The 23,941-nt window shown below is 40.9% G+C and overlaps 1 protein-coding gene across 1 annotated transcript in view; it reads left to right on the top strand.

Moving 5' to 3' along the window:
- Positions 1-10,026: 10,026 nt before the first annotated feature.
- maml3 (mastermind-like transcriptional coactivator 3) overlaps positions 10,027-23,941 on the top strand; it is a gene marked incomplete at both ends in the record, with an annotated part of 177,532 nt that continues 163,617 nt past the window's right edge. Inside the window, one exon of the mRNA XM_083909129.1 lies at positions 10,027-10,404. Coding sequence (XP_083765255.1) covers positions 10,027-10,404 — 378 coding nt within the window. The remainder of the gene's footprint in view (positions 10,405-23,941) is intronic.

Here is a 23,941-nt window from a genome sequence, read left to right as displayed (position 1 = left end):
GTGTATTAGGGATGCAACGGTATGCTCCATGGTTCGGTATGCATCGCGGTTTTGGGGCCACGGTATCGGTATAATATAAAACTGCTCAGACTAGCAAAGGCAATATTACATTGTGTTGTGAATGGGTGTTTATGATTTGAGTGTGTGTGAGTTGGCTCTCTCATCTTGCCACCCTTCCCATTGTGCGGGCAGCATGTGGCATCCTGGGTGCCACAGGGCTCTTGGGTTTGGGTACTTGCTCTCTCCTTGAGGGCTGTGGTCTGTGGGTGCTCTGGCTTCTGGTGGCGGGCCCCGAGTCAGGGGGGCATGCGGTGCTTGAGGTGTCTGGCTTCTGGAGGGGCTGGGAATGTGCAGTCCCTGGCCATCTAGTGCCGGTGCCTTCTGCTGCAGGAACCCCCTTGGTGGTCCTTTGCTGTTCTGCCCTGGGGGCGGGACTGTGGTTATCCGCGGGATGGTTGTATAAAAAACAGCAGCTGTAATAATCAGTATTCCAAACTATATTTTCATTTTCAACTTAAAAACTGCTTATTCTGTGCCTTAATTAAAAGACAAAGCAAACAGAGAAATGCTTTTTCGTTTTCATGTTCACCGCAAAAAGTGTTTCATAATTCAAATGAGTTCGCAATACGGAGCGGTGCAGGATAGTGATGTCACTGGCCACGCCCCTTCTTCTGGCTCTTCTACACACAGCCACACAAATGAGTGGAGGACCATCGCAGACCAGACGTCTCTGTTAAATATTGAGATGTCAGACATTTCCCTGCTAATTGTTGGAGATTAACTCATGTTTTTAGGATTGTTAAAGTAGTTTTAACTGATCAACAGTTCAGCATTATTGTTTGGCTCGATCCTTGTGTCGGAGTTCTCTGGAGCACAGACTCTGTGTGACACAAACACACATAGCTGCAGCGTCTGTGCAGCCGGTCACAATCAGTGGTGCTGTCCCTATCAGGGGCGGACGGTGTATAGAGACCATTTGGGCGACGCCCTCCCAACTAGGAGGAGAAAGATAAATTTTTTTCCTCAGCAATTCCAAAGATTCTTAGTACTAATATTCCTTTCAGCCGTCTCTGCCAGCTAAGGTAGTTATTATCAGTGTTCCAGACATATTATCTGTCATTGTCCAAACAGATTCATCAGATTCAAGTCACGTTTTATGGTTCCGCCTCTTCTGGGGCAATTTGACTGACGTGGAGAATCGCCCAAAAATTCTCCCATTGACTCTCATGTTAAAAAGTTTTTTTCGAAAAACATACCCTCCAATGCATTTTTAATGAGGATTTATGTGCATGCACTAACGTGCACCGTTTCAAAAATACAAGGAGGATTGTGCTTGTTTAATCGGTCCCAGCACAAACTGATAAGTACACATAGTTTGACCAGTGCCACAGAGTTCACGCTTTCATACGCGTTAGCTGTTTATGGCTTGTAGCAGCGGACAGCAGTCATTTGAAGCTACGTTCGTTAGCTTGTTTGCTAACATTGTTGATGTTTGTATCGCTCAGGGTTTAACTGCAGGTTAAACTTCACGCAAATCAGACAATCAGACTGTTTTGTGTAAGAGAATATTGTAAAATGCATTTATCAACACATCTAAAGATCAAATTCTGCACTTTCCTTTACACTTAATGAATAATTTGACTGCACTATCTTGTCACGTTTGTTGTATGTATCTGGTAAAGGTTGTGAAAGTTCTTGATCCTTGTTCAGTTAATAAATACTTGACTTAATATGCTGCCCCTGTCTTTATGTGGTTGCTGGACACATCTTGTGTCGTTTAGCTATTTTATATCATACATTAGATTCATGTAAATAATATTTGTTTATCAAGGAGGACTGTTAATCACCTAACAAATTGATACTGTCTTGCTTTATGCACCTTTTGAATGGGTCAGCTTATTGTTATCAGAAAAAATTGCCCCCCCCTGAAATTTTTTCCAGGAGCCGCCACTGGTCCCTAAACACACCACGCTCCTTATTGAGATTTTAGACATTTCCTCCGGTAATTGTTGGAGATCAACCCACGTTTTTGGGATTGTTACGTTAGTTTTAACTGATCTACAGTCAGTTGTGTAAGACTTGTTTTTCCTGTGACGGCAATCTGGTCAATCAGTCGTCGGCAGTCTGGCGGCATCACGCATAACACCTCAGCACCATAGATATTTAAAGGGTAGATGTGTCGTCCGCGCTGCAAAAAATCGGAGCCCAAAAAGCAATTTTCCCAATGACCACAATAGTAAAAGAGACGTGTGTAAAAGTGTCCACAGGACACCTCGAGACAGGGTTTTATAGATCTTTATATTCTATATTTTTAATTCATGTAGTTTCATGTTGTGAAAAACATTCCTAAAGGTCATAAAAAGCCCAGACAAATCTTATTTCTCAGAGTGACGTCACAGCTGTGTACGAGCACAGCCAAGCACGGTCATGTGGCGTCTCGGGAACACAACGCAAACGCTAAAGCGGACAACACAACGGAAACGCATATCAAAAACCACAAAAATATTAGCAGTGTTGTAGTACTTCCGGTTCAGGGTCACTGTTGAACATGGGGCTGTTCCATGGATGTATTATATGAACTGGATAGAGCACTGCAAGTTTTGATGATTTCCCTCATATAATTGTATAATTATTATTAGGAACCATAACAACATGTTAAAGTAGTTTTATAACTTCTGATTCATTCACTGAACCTGTTTATACTCTAATTCGTGTGTTTAACAGTAACTTTGTGAACCGATAGTGACGATAAGACACTATTCTCCTTGGGAATCAGTGGTGAAGTGATCGCAGATCTCAGTGCATCACACGGTCACAGCTCCACAGTCCACACCGTCATCAGTGTCTCGATGTCCGGGACTGAACACAGTGATAAAGTGCATGTCAGTCTCCTCTCCTCAATGAATCCACACAGCTCGAAGTCTTCAAGGCAGAGGGGGCAGAGCTCTATCCACTTCATATTATACATGGGCTGTATTGGTCAAGGAGCTACTGAAGATGACCTTCACATACGCAGGCTGACATCTAAAATTCCTGCCACCAAAATGGATAAGAGGTTTAAGCTACACGCTTCCTCATACATATGCGACAACAACCACAGTGAAATCAGTTTCCAGCGGCACCCTAATAAATAAGGAGGTGTTTCTCATTAAGCAAGTGTGATCCAGCACTGATTTGGGGCCAGCAGCTGAAATAACATAGAAGCTATTGAGCTAAAATGCTAATTTTTTACTGTATTTTGTGTATTAAAAATTCATAAAAATTAAGAAAAGAATGTGTTAGAAAGAGGTGTGTGTCTCATACAGCAAGTGTAGCTCTACTGTCCTACACCGATTTTTAATATTGTCAGTATGATTTCTAATAAATCATACTGACAATATTAACTCATGAGTTTCCTATTCCTGTCTATGAAAGTAGAGCTATACTTGCTGTATGAGACACACCTCGCTTTATCACATTTATCACATGCTTTTCTTACTTTTTAAACATTTTAAAAATACAGTAAATATGAGCATTAAAGCTCAATAGCTGGCTCAAAATTAAATCAGTGCAGGCATAGACTTGTTTAATGAGACACACCTCTTTATTTATTTCTTTTAAAAATACAAAACAAATCTTAACACACATATTTTTAAAATACACTTTTTAGTTTCCACACCCTGCAGTGAGCTTGCAAACGTATTTGACACAAAGTTGTCAATAAAGGCGCACTTGAAATCGAGGGACGACTGGCTTGAACGCAGTGCTGACTGACAGAAATTTACTCATCAAAATAGTTTTAATGTCAGCTCCATGGGAAGAAATCAAAAGTGTCCGTGAGTTCGTTATCCGTTTTTTTTCATTTTTCATTTCAGCACAAAATCGGAAATTGGAAAAAAGAGCAGTTTTTTTCATTTTGATTTTGTAAACAAAGAAAAAAGTAGTTTTTTCGTTTTTTTATTTCTGGTTTTATTTTGAAAAACGAATTAACGTATGATTCACGGATTCAGGTCACTTCCGGGTCACACAACTTGCACTTGTCAAAATTGGATTAAACGTGAAACGCCCGTTATCCGTTTTTTCCATTTTTAATTTCTGCAATGAATATTGTAAAATATTTTTCTGGTTTTATTTTGAAAAACGAATGAACGAATAATACATGGATTAAATATGAATTTGAAAGTACCGTGAGGAGCCTAACAAAACTATGTCTTCACATGGCACTTTTTCTTTCAAAGCTATTATATGCTAATACAAATATCCATCCAACTTCTGCCACTCTCATCCTCCACATGAGGGTCGCGGGGGCGCTGGTACCAATCTCAGCTGACATAGGACGATAGGCGGGTTACAACCTGGACAGCTCGCCAGTCCAGGTTTTATGCAGTTTGTGAGATCAGTGGTGCTGTCCCTTAACACACCACACTCCTCTGTTAAATATTCAGTTTTTAGACATTTAGGTGTTACAGTATTATATATATATATATATACAGTGCAAAAACTAAAAATGTTATTGTTATTTATTTGGCAAATAAATAACAATAAGTTAATTCACCTTTTTTTAACCCACATTGGAGTCGGCTCACTGGGCTTCTGTGAAAAGTCAGAAAGTACATAACATAATATTCATTACCAGTAAAAAAAATTCTGTTCAGAAATGCAAGTAAATAACTATAATTTCACATCTTAATCAAGAAACAATAAGGTTTTTTTCTAGATCATACTGGTGTATTAACCATTACAGATACTTATTGATACAAAAAATATTTTGATAAAACCAATGCTGATAAAGGCTTCATATGTAAGAATGTGGCCAAAAACAGTTACTACACTCAAATTCAAAATACCGAGGTCTTTTAGGTTTAGTTTTCTCCGCCATTGTAGCACAGACGTAACTGGCAACCCGTGGTTGGTGGCGCCACATGCCAAAACATAATTTCAAAACCTAAACATGATTTGCAGTACGCAAAATATTTTTTTTAATGCAAATATTTTGTCTGTACTGTTGTTGTTGGTGAGTTCAGTTTGTTATATGAAGTCAGCAGTGCAGCTGCCAACAGGTCATTTGTGCAGGTTCTGTACAGCCCTCTTATTCATGCCTGTTTCCCTGATGTGCCAGGGAAGTTTATCTACTGCCCTGCAAAAGTGTTTTACCTGTACAAACACACTGGATGACTCTGGTCTATAAGGCTCTTCTTGGCTTGGTTCCTGCTTATTTAAGCACTTTTCTTCAGAGAACCAGAAGCCACTACGCCTTGCGTTCAAATGACATTTTGCACTTGTCTGCTCCACGTGTTCGGACCGAAATGGGAAAAAAGCTTTCAGTTTCTTTGCCCCTGCTGCTTGGAATACTCTACAAACTGAACTTAAAATGCCAGCTTTTATTTCATTAGGAGCTTTCTGCTCCATCTTAAAAGACAGAGAACAGAAATCCTTTGAACAGTGTCTATGTTCTTAAATTGTTACTGCGATCACAACTCCTGCACTTTATGTTTATCTTGTTGCACTTTTATATTTTAATGTTTGTTTTGTAAATGTTGCATTTCCTGCTTCTTATTTAACTTTTGATGTGTGCTTCTGCCTTTCTTGGCCAGGTCACCCTTTTGCGAAAGAGATCTTGATCTCAATGGGTCTTTTATCTGGTTAAATAAAGGTTAAATAAAAAAAAATAATAATATTTGAAAACTAGTATTTCATTTGTATAGTGAACTATGTCAGCCTTTTTTCTTGATTAACGACTTAACATTGTGTTACTTTATTCATGAAATATACTACAGAAATAAGTCTATCCTTGTTGTTATTATAAGGTTCCATTTAATCTGTCCCAAAAACAGCATGTAAAGGCAGTATTGTTACAATAAAGTTGCAGTAAATGAAGATCTATTATATCGGTATCATCATTAAAGTTTTCCTCATAATTTGTGCTGCAAGTATAAACACACATTGTAGCAAAGTATTATGAACGAAATTCAGGATGTTACGTATGGGTGAGGTGGGATTCGAACTTGTGACATTGGAGTGTTGTGGAAATTTTGCTGCTGGTGAAGAATGAAATAGAGAACTTCTGCCGGCCGACAAGGTTTTATTTTCGTTGCAAGGAAAAGGTCAATCTTCACAGGAGTGATCCTTGCTGGAGAAAGACCCCAAGCAAAGTGAGCACTCCACATTTATACCTGAGCAGCTTCCCTTTTGCATTCATCCAATAGACAAGAAGTTTGCCTTTCCAGGCCATAGCTAGGCAGCATTCCTTTCGCATTCCTCCAATAAAAACCGAAGAATGGCTCTTTATTCACAACACTGTGGGTGATACACGGCTTCTGTTATTATTGTGCGGCTCTCACAATAAGAGGAATAACTCACACACACACACACACACACACACACACACACGCACGCACGCACACGCACGCACACACACACACACACACACACACACACACGCACACACACACACGCACACACACACACACGCACACACGCACACACGCACACACACGCACGCACGCACACACACGCACACACACACACACACACAAACAGTTCATCTGACAGGGTGGTTCAGTCTGTAGAATGATGATGTGCAATAATAATTAATCTAAAATTTGATTTTGGCTTGAGCAAATATTGCGTCATGAAATTGCAGTTAAGCTGTATTGTGATTTAGATAAATTTCGAGCTGGCTGATCCACTTTTCTATGTTGATAAGAGTATTAAAATGAGGGAAAATAATGGTACAAAAAGAAATCAAGGGACATTTAGAATAGATAAAAATGTGCGATTGATTGCGAGTTAACTATGACATTAATGCGATTACTCGCAATTACTGTAAATATTTTAATCGTTTGACAGCACTAGTATTTGACTTTTATCTTGGGCCACACGGTTGGCGTCGTGGTTAGCGCTCTTGCCTTTGCAGCAGGAAGACCTGGGTTTGAGCCCCGGTTGGAACAAGGGTCTTTCTGCAAAGAGTTTGCATGTTCTCCCCGTGTGTGCGTAGGTTTTCTCCGGGTTTTCGGCTTCCTCCCATAGTCCAAAAACATGCAATATGGGGATTAGGTAAATTGGTCACTGTAAATTTACCGTAGGATATATTGATTGAATGGTTGTTTGTCTCTATATGTGGCCCCGTGATGGACTGGTGAACTGTCCAGGGTGTACCCCACCTAACTCCCTATGCCAGCTGAGATTGGCACAGCCAATGTCGTAGCCACGGGTGTGCCGGTGCCACCCACAGATGCAGCTTGCACACTGAAAAAAAAAATGCAGTCAGACAATGCATTGCGACACCTGCACCTGACAACCTACTGACCTGACTGTGATCTAGAGCTGCAACTGAAGATTATTTTCGTAATCGATTAATCTGTCGATTATTTTCTCGATGAATCGGTTGGTCCATAAAATGTCAGAAAATGTTAAAATAAAACATTGATCAGTGTTTGTCAAACCTGGAAATGACGATGTTCTTGAATGTCTTGTTTTGTCCACAAACCAAAATGATTCAGTTTTAATGATTTCTTTATTATGTGGAGCAAAGACTAAGAAAATATTCACATTTAAGAAGCTGAAACAATCAGAAATCTTGTTTTAATCATGAAAAAAGCTTCAAACCGATTAATCGATTATCAAAATAGTTGGCGATCAATTTAGTAATCGATTAATAATCGATTAATCGATTAATCGTGTCAGCTCTACTGTGATCCCTTGCCCAGCAAGCATTGCAGGAGCGCTAACTGCTGTTAATGAAAATGATGAAACAGAGTTCCCTGATAAATTATTTCAAAAACCTCGACTTGACTTCCAGCAGGACACAAGTTTGACGACTGATGTTTCTCCCTCTCCATCAACAAGCTGTCCCACGGCCTCTCTAACACAGGTGCGTGAGGCTACACCCACCAAGGAATGATGCAGCTAACGAGCTTGTGGAGAAACTGGACTGAATAATAAATGCGTTCAAGGCCAAGCCACGTCGTCTTGCCCTTTAAATTGAGTGTGCACAGGTTAGCAGAAATATTGTTGTGTCCTTTGCTCTGCTGCTAAGCCCCATAGTTGTGTTCAGATGCTTAAATAGTTTTGATGATCATGCGTAATGTGGATATGTTGTGGATCTATGAGAGTGCATGACTGTGTTATATTTCAATATGTTCATCTCATTGGGCACGCAATATATGTGTGTATGTTTTTGCGGTGTGTTTTTTTTTTTAACACAAAGTGTGCTTTTTCTATTACTTTGTTGATTTATTTAAGAGCATGTTTAGACCTGCTGTACACTACTGTTGACTATCACTGATAGAACGCACACAACGTGCAGATATGTTTTGTGTTATTAATGTTGTATTCGAGAGAGATACATTCTTTTGAATGTTTGTGGAGGTGTAACCCTCTGTTGAAAATACATTTGGCACACCCAGTATTTGCTGGTGAACACCAAATGTCTTTTTTCTGGCTACGCCAGTGGGCACAGCACCCCCCACAACCCTCCGATGGAGGATAAAGCGGTAGATAATGGATGGATGGACTTTTATCTTCTTAAAAAGTTTTCCGCAAAACACAGCATTGGAAGTAAGCAGACTCAAACTATCTCCAACAAAACAATCTCTTGTGGTTGTTTTGTTGTTGCCCGACTGCTGGGGTGTATCCTGGGCCTTTTTTCTGTTAAAACTTGAATTGTATTTTCTCAAAACAAAATTGAGAAAAAAAAAAAATACTTTTACCAATCAATTTTCCATAAACAGCTGTGTACACAAGAAACTGATATAATAGTAAGTGAAGCCTAAGCACTTATATGAAGCTTAGCGGGATAGGATGTGTCTTATGTTTAACTTTGGATTCTGGGAAAGAAAAGCATACTTTGAAATATGTGAATCATGGCTCCCCAGAATTGTTGTTCCATGTTACTTTAAAGAGTTTAGCAGCAAATCCTTCTATTGGAGATAATTTCCAAAAATAGTCCATGAAGATTTCTTTCAGCTGATCTGTCCTTACAGATTTTAAAAAAATATTATTTTCTTAACTTTTTTTGTTGTTGTTGTTTTTACAAAAACTACTGTTTACAGGGTGCACCAATGCTGACAAAAATACATTTGAACAAACAGGGGGAAGAAGCTTTTAATTTGTTTTGTCCAAACTTTAAAAAAGAACAACAATCTGTTTGTAAAGAAAACTACTTTTTCTGGCGGTTTGAACGAGGCATAAAGGTGGGTCGAGTCCGGTTCTTTCCCGGACACACTCTAGACTCCATGCCGGGTTTTGCGACCGTCCTTCAGCGGGCTCCTCACAGCCTGTGGCTGGTTTTTACTCACCTCCTGTACTGATATCACTCCGCTGGCATGGTGGAGCAGCGGACCTTATCATTGTGATGGTGGCAGTCGGCAGCCACTGACTACACACTTCCGCCACTGCTTCCCATATCCGCGTTTTTCGTGTACGCTACTCCTCTCAACCGGACTACCGAGGGCGCTTGTGCGCGCTTTCCACCCCGAACTGAAACATCTTCACCGGGATTTATTTCAAACCAGGGCCATATGAGATGCGACTTCACTGGGAAACTCCGGAACCCGTTCGGTTCAAGCAGCAAAACTTTTTCTTAAAGGACAACATCGTAAAACGGCGAATGGACTGTTGTCACTGCCGCTGCTCCTCCGCGGGACTCTTCTCCGTGCCTGTGTAACTGCTGCTCCGCGGTATTATTGTGTTTCCTCCGCTGACTTGTTGTTGTTCGCAGCGGTTTCATTGTTGAATTCAGTGCGGGGTCTACCCGGCTCTTACTCGGGCTAACTGTTGGTTGTGTTGTCGGGAGCGGTTTGTTTGGAAAGAGAACACGAGGAGGGAAGAAAGAACTGAACCATGACCGCTTTAAGGCTCTCAGCCCTTTAAACCTGCCCGCTTGTTGTTCTCTTCAGCGGCTGTGGCTTCCGTCCTATGCCCGGCTGTCCGGGATCCTTTACCGATAGGTATTGGCGGTGGAGGTGTTTGGAGGAGGTGGCGGTGGAAGTGGCGAGCTTGACGGGGAGAAAAGTTCTTCCAAAATAGCAGCCACTCGGCTCAGTGATGGGGGATTTCGCCTCCCCCGCTGCTGGAGCCAACGGCAGTATCTGTATCAACAACAGCATGAACCCGGCCGCCGGGAGCGTGGTGCCCGCCGGGTCGGTGGGCATACCTAAACACAGCACCGTGGTGGAGAGGCTGAGGCAGCGGATCGAGGGCTGCCGGAGACACCACGTCAACTGCGAGAACAGGTATCAGCAAGCCCACGCCGAGCAGCTGGAGATAGAGCGGAGGGAGACGGTGAATCTGTACCAACGGAGTCTGGAGCAGAGGGCCAAGAAGTCCGCCGGTGGCGGTGGCAGCAGCAAGCAGCCACAGAGCAAGCAGCCGGACCCGGACTCTGCCTCCTCCACGGAACAGAGGAATAACACGTTAATAGCGGTAAGATCGAGCTCCCCGGTCACGACTTCCACGAGACACCCGGCCCACTCACACATTAACACGGCACACAGTTCACTGCACAGTCTCTCTTTCTATGTCCTGTCCATCCGAGTCTGAACCCTGCTACACAAAATACTGGACCCATATAATCCTGAAAGCCTCACTTCTACTAGTACTAAAAGGAAAACTATTACTGACACAAATAAAACTACTAAAACACCATGACTACCACTGTTATTACCAACCATGAACCATGACCACAGTAAAACTACTACTGCTACATATACAAATGACTCTTACTACCAATATTATCATAGCTACTAGTATTCATTAAACTACAACTACCACCAACACATAACTACCACAGTTACTACTACATCTAGTGCCACCAGTACCCGCCAATACAATAACTACTCCCACTAACATACAACTACTGCCAATTACCTACAGTAGTCATAGTATAACTTCTTTTACTGGTGCTTGTTCATCACTGTGAGAACTTGTTGAGAGTACGTTCACTTCACTTTTCCTGAGCTGAGTGCCAACTGGTGCTTTTGTTTACAAAAAAGTCCAGGTCACTCTTGTGGAGGAAAAAAAGGCTGTATGGACTGCAAGTTCTTTTGAAAATGACAGCTGATCCTTCATCTTTTCTCTGACAGCAGCACTGCATCGTGCTCAAAGCAAAGCTGAAAGTTTGTGAGTTCAATTGTAAAGTTGTTATTTTTCAGGACACACTTGTCTAACCAATGTCTGGGGAATGGTTGCCTTTTTTTCCCCCTCCTCTCTTTTTCTTTGCATGAAGCCAACTTATTTTTTCTCGTTATTTGTGTCCGGGCACAAATCATTCTGCAAAACAGGCGAGCGTTAGCATTGCAACATTGCTTTCAGCAATTGCAGCAGCGTATGCCCTGTCTGATCCCTAACCTTTGTAACATACTCTCAAAATCAACAGCCAGTACAAACAGTGTTGCAAACACCTAATCACAGTCACCTCCTCACTGGAAGTAACCTGTGAACAAACCTGTAAACTACCTCAGACAAACGCACTCGCATTGCCCCATTTTTTTATTCTGTGTAGTAACCTTTAAAGCTTCTTTTATTATCAGCCACACATTGTAATGCAAACCATTGTGCTGGTCACATGATAGCATCGCAAAATTGCCATGCTGCTGTTGCCACAAAACATGCCTTTATAGGAAATAAAAGCTTTGATTCTTTGGGAAATTCAAACACAGCAGGTGAGTCTCTACAAACTCACAGCTGATTATATAGGAATGCTTCATTTATTTCCTTTTGGTTGGGACCAGTGGTATCATGATTGTTGAGTTGTGCTGTGAAGAGCTGGTTTTGTAGTCCTCACTGATGAGCAGGTCTGCAGGCAAGATCATTCAATTATTAGATTTGATTTTTTTAAAGAATGTTTGCTTTGCATAAATGAACACATGCAGTGACCCTTGTTCACACCACATCTCATGTGGGCAAACTCCATTTTTCTTGTAAGACCAAAGTATACATGACAGGGAATGTCAACACTGTTATCCTTTTGTTGCTGCAAAGAGCCAAGTCCCCCCTTCTTTGAAATGCAGAATCACAATGACTTTAATTTTAGAGGCAGCCTCAGTCTTTATTTAAGAGCCACTCAAGCCTGACCAGCGACAGCCCAGGAGTGAAGCAGTGATTTTTATAGTGCTGGACCTCCCAGTGGCCCTTGTGGACATTAAACCAAGCTACTCTTTACCCTTGGTTGGCAACACATGCTCTAACAATGGAGACTGCATCTTGAAGACACAGTGGTATTCCTTCCTGCTCCTCTCCCAGTCAATGATGGTGACACATTATATGCAAAACACAACATTCAACAGCAACATTCCAAAAATCTGGGTGTTTGTACTCTTTATGCTTCATTGTAAGTTCTGGGCATTAAGCACATTTTCAAAAGGAGATGAAGGGGAATGAGAGAGAAACCTGCCATCCCATCCCTCTCCCATTTTTTTCTTCAGAAGAGCTGCAGCTAGATTGCTGTATGTAGTCACTATAAAAGCTGGCATTCGAGGAAAGCCAAGTACGCAAGTGACTGCACATGTCACATGCATACATGCATGCATACACACATACCCTACAGGCCCTAATCTGTGGGGGTTTAGTTGCAGACTGTTGTTTGACTTACAATGTGTGGAGAAGGTGTGCTTCAGTACAGTTAGAGGATACACCTAGAGGATTAGTACAGCCACAAATATGCTGATGTAAGTTGTATGCGAATACTTCACATTTTAAGGTTAAATGACACAAATGACTAGTTGCCTGTTACATTTATGAGCTGTATACTGGCTTGATTTCCATGTCATCATTGTAAACGTTGTATTTTGTGAAATGCCTGAAAAGTGTGTTTCCACAAAGTGTTACCAGAGATGTTCAGCTTGCCATGGTATGGTTTTGAATGCCCGAAATGATGATTGCCAAAAATGTTCCATATCATTTGTTGGGTAGATTTATGGGGCTGATATTTGCAAGTTTTATTTATAATTGATAACCATGGCCTACCTCGTTGTAAACTGGGCTTAAATGCCAAGTCCAGTTAGAACATTTGACCACGTGGCAATTCATTATCAATGCAGCACTGGCAGATTGACAGATGTGTATTTCCATGGTTCAGCCTGCTAAATAGTTCCACGGTTTTCCTGCCTATATAAGGCAAAGGTAGACCACATGGGTGATTTTGGCCACCGCCTTGGTTGAAAAAGGGCAGAAAATTATTACCAACGATCTTGACACAATAGAAATTTGAGGATTTTCATGCCTCTTTAACCTCACGTCATATGTCTAGAGCATTTGTATCGCATATGTGCGCATGCTGTGCGACACCTTCCAGTGTGCCAAACAGATCGTTACTACATCCAATAACCCCCAACATTATTTCTTCCAACAAGATAAAGGTACAGGCATTAAACTTCTCCGTCGCCACAATCATTTTGGTGACAATAATAACGACGCACTCACGAGATGGCGATGAGACAAACCCGTCCTGAGTTGATTAAGTTAGTGAATGAAAACTGAAGCTCCAACTTCAGCTGTTTTCACTGGTGGAACTGGGCAAACTGGCTCGAAAGATAGATAGACATTTTACAAAATATCTGTGCATGTTTCTTTTGTTGTTTCTAATTGCCGCACATGTGAATTCCCACCCTGCTGAGGTCCTTGAACGCACCACAGACATACCGTTTGGCTCAGAGCAAACATCGGCTAAATGATCTCTGCAGTGTGCGCCCATAGAGCTGTGAGTTATGTTGAAGTTTTACTTATGTGTTAATATGTTTATCTGAACTTCATTTCGGCTCCATTCACCGGAGCAGGCTTGACCAATCGGATTGACCGATACTAGTGACATCATGACGACGGACGGACTGATAAATGTATAAGTAGAAGAAATATATAATATAAGTAGATTTTTTATAGAATAGACTATAAAGAGAAAATACTATGAAATAGTTAGTATCGTCTGGATAGAGATAAGAGCCAAATATATTTTGCTTTAGTCCCTGTAAAGGTAAGAGATTCTTAATTTAACCACATTAGTTTAACAACATCAGTATTTAACTCTACAACCCTGTATAAGTGAGTGAAATATTGATGAATTGGTAAAAATTCACTTAATTTATTTATTTTTTGCTCCAACCTTTTCCACCCAACTAGATGAAACTGATTGAGTGGAGAATGAGTTACAAGTGTTCCTAAGTTAGTGAAGATATTGAGGTATAGCCTAATAATAATAATAATAATAATAATACCTTGACGTGTGCTGCACGTCAAGGTATTACATGTCAAATATATTATTAATATGTAGTGGATGGACCTCCACCAGACATGCTTGACTGGAAGGGTTTGGTTAGGTGTTTTTAATCGAAAAACTGCTTGTACAAACATTGTACAATATGTTCTTAGGTTGATTTCTTGGATCCAAAATATATAATATGTTAATGGTTTATATAAAAGGTGTCATCACACTCTTTGCATACCGTGCACTTCACCCTGATTCTCCAGCCTTTGCCACCTTGGTCTAAAAAAAAACCCCAGGGAAACCCCTAAGTTAAGTATTTCGTATCATCATGTGTCACTGAGCCTTGTTCTTATAGTTTTCAGACACACCCACGTCGGGGCAGGGGCAGCCTGTAATTATGGAAAGTGTGTGCTTGTGTTGTATAGGCTGATTATACAGGAAGCAGTGGGAGCCAATACAGTACTCCATGCTATTCTCATGACTTGAGGACTATCACATATCTGCAAAGCATCAAAAGCAGTAGGTTCTGGTAAAAGATAATTAATGAAAACTGATTCTGTGTGCAGAAGGTGTAGGTGAGGGACAAGATTTTGTGGTTGTAAACGTTGTTTCTGTTTCTAGATAGGCCAGTCAGGTTTGACAATTTCCAAACTGGGGTTGCATGCTAGAGTTTGGGTAGGGCTGCATTTTTCTGTCCAAACCCGACTGAGCACAAGAGAAAATTAACCAAATCTGACCAAACCCCTGAAAGGTGCTAAGCTGAAGCACAGGGGTTGTAACCTTTATTACTTCACCCCATGGAATGAGGGTGAAGTGGGAGGGACATAACATAGACCTTTGTGATTTTCAGTTAGCATATGTCAAATATATTATATATATATGTTAATATTATATATATTAAGACATACACTACCGTTCAAAAGTTTGTGGTCACCTTTACAATTTTTTGTGTTTTCCATTAAAACTGACACATATATTCAAAATAATTGTTTTGCCTCTGACACTGAGGCAAAGGCGACCTGGGATGTAAGATCCCATAGTAATCACACACAGCATTGGGGGTGTCAGTGGCTTAGTGGGTGAGAAAGTCATTCCCGTCTACATGCCAATGTATTCTTGGGCAAGATTCTTTACCCCATTTGATCCTGACGACTGTCTTGGCAGCGTGTGAACAGGTATGAAAGATGTGTGGTAGAAAGATGCCTTGTGTGAGTGAATGGGAATGGCAATAACTGCAGTGTCCCCAAGAGTAGAATAAAAAAGTTTTTTCTTTGTGTGTCTAACACATACTGTACTGCAGGGATATTCAACTAAAATTCTAATAGGTCCACTTAGAGAAAATTTCCTTCAGCAAAGGTCCAGAGCATCATAATGTCTAACTTACGTTATTATTTAGTAGTGGGATATAAACTGAAGTAGCCTAGTAGTCTGCATGTAATCAACAACTGACTGTCAGATCAAATATAGAAAGAACAATTCAAAACATTTCGGAAATATTTATTGTCACTTTTATACAATTATATAGATGTAACACTGATCATATGTATCATTTTCTTCTCTATTAAAGGAAAGAAGGGCTGCATATACAAATACAATGGTGAACATAAATATTATAATAATCATCTTAAAATAAATAAAATAATTATTTAAGTTTTGAGAAATAAACTATAGCAGCATTGAGTTTCACTTTTTGCGTTTTAACAGTCTCCGCTAATTTTAAGCAGATCTCAACACATCTTAACACTGAACAGTGACTGAGTAGATTGCTCATATTGGGCTCTGAGAGTGCTTATTTTTTGTGACCTAAGTTCGGATTATTCTGGGTGTGTTTGGTCTCATAGTGACATTTCACGTTGCCACTTTTGACAAGTGCCACGATCTCTGAGAATATGAGACAGAACTGTTTTGTTCTTCCAGGGGGAAAAATGAACATGAATGAGTCTGTCCATTCTGGGTTGAAAGCTGTGTTCGCTGTCCACTTTTCTCCTCTTAGAGAGCACCATGTTAAATATTTTTCTCTGGCCCCCTCTTCTCGACTGTATCGCTATTTTCTCTCTGTCTTTTCTCGATGTATCGCTCACTAGTCTCCCAGTCTGTCACTCGCTCCTCACTGCCTTCATCTGTCTGTATTCAGGGTCGCAACATTTAGCCGGATGCACAGATTTGATTGGATTTTAAGTGCCGTCACGAAGGGATGCACCGATCCATTTTTTTTCACTTCCGATCCTATACCTGAATTTGGATATCTGTCGATACCGATACAATTCCGACATGAATGCTCCGTTTTCTTTAATATTATTATCATTATTGTTGATTTTATATAAGGCTTATATAAGACACAGTTGTGCATCATTACTCCGCATCTCATTGAGTTGAGAAAATTCTCAGTTCAGGAAATCCAGTCCACATGTTGCAGCCAGCTATCACAGCAGTCAGGGAATCACTTGTGGAGACATTTCAGCAGACATTAAAGCACAGACGGATTGGACATTTCTACAGTTGTATCGGAAATTTCCGATCCGTCAATTACGTCTGTATCGGAACCCTATACTGATACTGGATCGGATCGGCCCCATCCCTACCTTCACGTGGGATGGCTCAGCTCGAATGTAATTGGTCAGTGGATTTCCTGATTCGCTCAACCAGTACCGTAAAGTCTAGAGAAGCTGTGCTGGTCAAAATAGAAGCACCCTATCAACATTTAAAATACTGAAATAATTTATTCACTGTTGGTTCAGGTCCGTATAGGACCAGACTCTGCTGTTATTGACCTCTGCTGTACTGTATATGTGGACTTTCTCTAGGACAGAAGATGAAGTTGAACTTTTCATGCCAATGTGTACTTTTATAGAATAGACACTTACAAACTTGTAATTGTGTGATAATGGCAGGGTTTGTAGCTAAACACTGGGCGGCCTTGTCTGTTTTCTGCCTCCAGACAGGTATCATGTTGCACCAACACTGATAGTTATCAGCTCATTTCTATGGAAAAAAAATAATAATAGAATAAACGGTTCGTACTTTAGATAAATTATTGACAGAATGCCCCACATTGTACTGACGGTAAAAACACATGCCATAATGGCGCAAACAAACAGACGGGGTCTGACTTACAGGCACATTGTGAAAGACGGTAATTATACTTTCTTGACATCTGCTGGAGGAGTGTTGTTAGCTCCCTGTTCACTCACACACACATACACACAGAAACCTGACACTCCCTCAACTCACCTTTAGGTAGGGCCCCATGATTTCCACGTTAACGGAATTGCGTAATTGGCCAATAAAAACGGGATTGAATGTTAAATTGCGGAATATCGCGGAAATTGATATCATGTGACTGAAATGCTGTCATCGTGAGGAGAAGAAACGTTTGTCTGAGGAAATTCGTGGCACCACCCACCTCACAAACACTCACCCCCCCAGGGTTTCCCGCAGTGCATTATAAGCCTACTTGCTCCCCGCCAGGCTAAGCGTTGTTTATTTATTTATTTTACATAGGTTTTTTTTAAACACCACAGATTTTTCTAAACTGTGGGGAAAAAATGCTGCGTTCTCATGTAATTGGCGAGCATCCCCCAAATCACAAACACAAATCACAAAACGCAAATCAAAAAACGCAAATCAAAAACACAAAAACATTAACACAAACCGGAAACACAACGCAAACACAAAAGCAGCAAACACGAAAAAACATTAACTCAAAAACGGAAACTCAAATCACACAACCCAGCCATGGCCGATTACTTAATTAGGATTTAAGTGAAAACAATTGATATTATTTATTTTTGTTTCAAGAGTGTGTCATTTTTATTTTTTACAAAAACACAGTGGGCCCTCTGTGGGCTGCCCGAGAGGCCCTACCATTGGGCTTAGTTCAGGTCTTTCTGGGGGAAAACCTGCCCGCCCCATCCCGAACTAAGGTAAATAACATGTCGAAGCAGCCTCCTGAAACACGGACTCAAGGCCACATTATACTTCTCCGACTGCGTATGCGTTATCCGTCTGCGTCACCACGGAGACGCCTCGAGCATTTATACTTCTGCGTCGTGGTGACGGACACTCGCTGCAATTTCCCGCCCGATCAGTAGGGGTCGCTGCGCAAAATTGTTGTGCTTCTGGCTACAGTGAGCAATGGCGTCCGTGAAAGAAAGAGAGAGAAAGACTGTTGTTGTTGAAACAGTGGCCGTTTCTCACTTTTCTGTGTGACGGAACGCAGTTTTAAGATAATTTGAGGCGAGAAATTGGCCATTTAGGGTCTAAACATGTACTGTGTGTGTTAAGATATGACGTATTTATAGTTCGGCAGCGGCGTTATCGGCGGGGATCAGCTCCGCCTCTGTCAGGACGCCCGGAGCGCACTGAGAGCCGGCACAGAGCAGCTTAGCTCAGCCTGTCCTGAGGACCAATCGCAGCTTTTGCCGTCTCCGTAGTCCCTTGACGGAGTGACGGACACTTAAAAAATATTTCGTGCAGACGGAGACGACGCAGAGGCTCTTCGACAGTCTCTGCGTCGACGCAGAGTCTCTACGTAGCCTACGCAGAGCACTTTACGCAGAAGTATAAATTGGGCTTCAGTCTGCGAAAAACTATGAAACTCATCTCTTAATCCAAAATACAGAGCTGAACAGTTCCCAAATTACTTCTGTGTCGGGTGATGTGCTTTTTGTGGAAATTCTGCCGACATACTGAAAACGTAAAAATACACGTGATGACCACTTGTCGTACAAAAGCCATGTGAAAAACAAAGAAAACCACCGTGCTACTGCTAATGCTGGCCAGGCCAACCCGCACTTACAGTCAGCGGATTCAAGAAGAAAGTTAGATTTTTGTTAATGGACCATTTTTTCACTGGCACAAAATGCGCACACACTATGCTGGTAAAGTAAGTGTAAAAGGCAAAAAACAGAATTCCAAGAAATTAAAATGGAAAAAAAACTAAGTTAAAAGGAATTTGGGAAAAATAAAACGGATTTCATTGGGCCCTATTTAGGCTGCATCCATCCATACTACTATTACTACATTTTTGTCTACAGATGCATGAATGCATGCATTTGAAGTCGTACACAACCCTGGATTTTAGAGACCCTAAAACAAAACTGTATTTACTGCTGGCTCCACTTTTAAACGCTACTTTTGTAAATGGGTCCTGAAGTGAAAATACCTCAAAATGCCACCCTTACGTTTTGTAATAGAAAACAATGATGTCTTAGCTCCACCTCGCTCAGCTCTTGCTCCAGTGTTTACCATCTCCTCTTCTTGTGTTGGGAGTTAATTCTTAATGCTTAAAGCTTTCTTCTCTGTTTTCCACACCAGAGGTGTAAGTTTCACTGTAGATGCCACTGTGTCAGAGTAAATGTACATGGAACACAGCATAAATTAAGGATTTTTTTCTCTAGCCTAAAAAAATATTGCATTTTAAAGCAAATATCACCTTTAAAATATGCAGTAGGAGCTTAAAAATACATGGAGGCCATGTAACAACATGTGGACATGAGCTGTGCAAAGTCTGATGCTACTGAAATGAAGCAGAGTGAAATAACAGAGGTTTTAGCAAAGAGATTTCTCGGCGTTCTCTTTTGGCACCATCTGTGCCATTTGAGATTTCTTAGGCACCAAATTATTAATTTCATTCATTTACATGTCACTTTTGGTCTAAAAAGAACTTGTTTTGGAAAAAAAAAAGTATGATCAGGCTGTAAATGGATGCTCCCTGTGCTGTGCACAATAACAACTCTGTGACTCTGCAGGGTCTTCAGATACGCAGCGCCATAGCTCTGGCTTACCTTGGTCAATTTGGGTGATTGACAGCTCGTTTTGAACCTCTAAACCGGCAGAATCAGACCCCGGTCTCCAAATGCGTATGAATCACTTCATTAGCTTCTCTAATCAGAGCGATCAAATGGCGCTCTGTAATGATCAATCAGACCAGGATTTGTTCCCAAAGCATGCTGGAAAGTGTAGTTCTTCATTAGTGTGGTTTTGTTTCCGGTGGAAATAGCTTGTTTTGATAAACAGCAAAGGTAAGACAACATTTTTGCTTGTATTTCTTGAAAGTCTCTTATTTTGGGGCTGGATCCATGAATCTGGGTCGTAGAGTGATTAAAATCGTACAGCTGGAATCTGTGGATTCTCCGATGTCCAGTCGACACGTGTGTTTGTTTACATAATCACGCTGACGCTCCGGTGCCGCTTTTCAATGTGTGCACTGTAACGCTCCTGCTGTTTGATCCATTGGTGTTTTAACTGTGTAATAACCATAACCATAACCTAACCCTAACACTTTATGTGTATGATCCACATCATCTTCATTTTTTGTATCTCTGTGGCAGTATTACAGCCCCACATACAGGATATGTACGACAGTGTTCAGATTTGATTTGATTTGATTTTTGAGGGTTTCCAGTGTATGAATGTATGTTTTAGTGTGAATAGGTTTGTTCACACACGCTGAAAGTGTGCAGTTAAAGCACATCTTGTTCGTTTCATTTCAAATCCATTTTAGTGGTGTATAGAACCAAAAAGAAGAGAATTGTGTAGCTGTCCCAATATTTATGGACTGACTGTATTTCCATCTGGTGTTGGATCAGTGTAATCAGTGAGCGAAATCCATTTCCATTTCCGTTCTATTTGTATTTTCCCTGCTGCTCTTCTGCATCAGAGTCCCTAGTCTCGAGAAGGGAACACCAATCAGAGAGAAACAGGAAAATTATGCTTCTGTAATCCTATACTTACATCATCATCATCACTCTGTGACGTCTTAAACAATTCATGTTTCCAGTTTGACATTTATCAGCAGAAAGGGAGCAGGTGTTTGCTCGTTTATGACATGGACTGGTGGTGAAACAGTTTTTGATGGCCACAAATGCATCGTGCCACAAGACTCACCACATGTCTTCTGGGTAGGGATGGGGCCGATCTGATCCAGTATCGGTATCGGGTTCCGATACACACATAATCTACGGACGTTTCTGATCCAATTGTAGAGATTCTGATCTGATCCTTTAATTTATTCCACAGTTTACAGTCGTCTAGCAGGTGAGCATTATTGACCAGGAGTTAACCAAGAAAATCAGCTTCACAACCTCCTCTGCAGCCGACGTAATTCCAACCGTCACCATTTTAAAATGCCTGCTCGCTGAGGAGAACAGTACTGAAATAAATAACGGCATAAAATAAATGAAAATCACACTCCTCCAAGCAAGGGTTTATGTTAGCCGATATATGCCGACTTTTGGCTGTTGTCACATGTATTTGGCCGGCAAAAAAATTGTAAATGGCCAAAATGTCCGGTGAAAAAAAAAAGAAAAAAGCCAAATAATTAAATCAATGATCAAGGGGCTGTCCACACGGAGATGGTGTTTTAGTACCTGAAATGGTATTTTTTTGAAAATGCCTCCCAGAGTGGAAAATTCTCTAAACGCCAGCCTCGAGTTGTGTTTGGAGATTAACATCCACACTCCGTTGATGTGCATCATTTCAAGGGCTGGAGCCTACATAGTGTGCGGTCGAAAGAGGATATGACTCTTGTATTTGTTTTAATTGAGTTTAGTTTGGGTGGAGCCTTTTTTTTTTATCATCTTTTTATTAATTAATATAATATTACATATGAAGACCCTTCACCATAGACACAGGCGAGTGATGTTTCTCAGGCTGAAAGACGAGCATGAACAGGTCAAATAAACATGGTTACGCTGTGAAATCGTAATATGTAGTGTATATGTATGTAATGTAGTTTACCTACTTCACCACAGAAAGTAAACATAATCATATTTATATAGTTCAATGATTATTTTAATCAGAATTTTTTGTGATGGATCAGAACACAGTAGTCTAAGTCGGTGAAGTGAAATGAGAAAAACATATCTATCTATTTATGTGTATGTATATATATATATATACACACACACACAGTGTTTCCCCCAGTGTATTATATATTTGCCCCCCCCCCCCGCCAGGCTTAGCGTTGCTCATTTATTTATTTTAAATAGATATACACCACAGATTTTTCTATACCGGGGAACAAGAGCGCATGCGCCCCCATGTTATGGGCGCAGCGCACGCTTGTCCAGGTGCCGATTGAAACCCAAGTCACACTATCAAGTGTGTCATTATTACGGTTACATTGTGCTTGTCAATAAAGATGTTATATTTAGGGATGCACCGATAATTCGGCGGCCGAAACACAGTGAGTAAACTGTGGAACAGCACCTGTTAAACACTGGAAAGTCTCTGCGCAAAAGCAAAACTTGGCTGCATACGGCGCAGATTATGAACTCCCCGCGACATTCACTTCACACCAGAGAACATTCTCTTTCTTTGAGCAGTTAACTAAAGAGATCAGCTCATCTGATGCATCGGTTATTCCTTTAATTACAGCTTTAAAGCGTCTTCTTTCACAAAGATTAAGACCACGGAGTGAAAACGATGAAAAGTGCGCTCTGCTCTTCAGAGTCTGTCACCACGTTTCACTCAGATCACCTGCACTTCATCACAACTGTACTCCATCCTCGTCATAAAGATCATTATTCTTATGTGGGGATAAAACACGTAGAGAAACGATCCAGTCTGCTTTAGATCAAATCAAAATCAAATGAGTGCTTGGAGACGCAGGAGCGACGAACGGCGCAGGAGAGGGAGAAGAGAACAGCGCAGGGGCGGTGCGCAGAAATAAAAGGGCTGTCTGCACCAGATGAGGCAGATGAGGGCGCACTACCACATTTATATTTATGTTGCTTTATCTTACTTTTAAATGAGTAGCAAAGTATTAAAGTAAAAAATTGTTGCATCGAGATGCATCGATAATCGGTTTAGAATCAAATCGTTGACCTCTGAATCGTAATCGAATCGAATCGTGAGGTGCCAAGAGATTCCCACCCCTAGTATATATGTATATATACCAGTGCTGTCAGTTAAACGTGTTAATTAAGGCGTTAACGCGAACCAATTTGCTGAGCAAACTTTGTAGTTTTTTTCACATGCTGTTGCAGCAACTAGTAACGTTAGAACAACTACAACACTAGCTAGACCGGAAACAAAACAACAGACATGCTGCGCAAGCTGGTCAAAGAGTAGTCGGCTCGCGTAAGAGTAAGCGTTCCGTTTTGAGTGGATGGCGAGCACTGTGCGCTTCTCCACTAGCTCCTTCAGTTCGGATTAGCTCGTTACGGCAACAACACATTAAACCACGGGACTTCGTCTGCATTGAAGAACTGCTCTTAATTCACAGAACTGCGGGGTGATACACAGACTCTCTTATTATTGGGCGGCTACCACAATGAGAGGAATAACTAAAAATATGCAGAGTGACAGAGATATTCACCTGCGGCTCGCTAATGTAAACACACGGAACACATTACTTCCTGCTTCACTGACATCACATGACGCAAATTTCTCGTACCTCCTACAGAACACACACATACACAGCTCCTCACACACACGCAAATTTCACACACCAGGTTTAGTCTGTAACATAGATTAGCTTGTCTGCCAGTATGGTCCAGTCTGTAGAATAAGATGTGTAATAATAATTCATCTAAAATTATATTTTGGCTTGAACAAATATTATATTATATTTTTTCTTGAAATTGCAGTAAGCTGTATTGCAATTTACATTAATTTCAATTAATTGTTCAGCCTTACACTACAGTATATGCCAAAATATGCAAATAACATTTACACAAAGCAAGCCAATCCACTTTTCTATGTCGATAAGAGTATTAATGGAGGAAAAATAATGGTACAAAAAGAAATCAAGGGACA

Source organism: Microchirus variegatus (genome assembly GCF_963457635.1).
Source record: "Microchirus variegatus genome assembly, chromosome: 23".
NCBI classification, from domain to species: domain Eukaryota; kingdom Metazoa; phylum Chordata; class Actinopteri; order Pleuronectiformes; family Soleidae; genus Microchirus; species Microchirus variegatus.
Note: the sequence above shows the minus strand (reverse complement) of the source record. Positions and strands in the feature narration are given on the sequence as shown.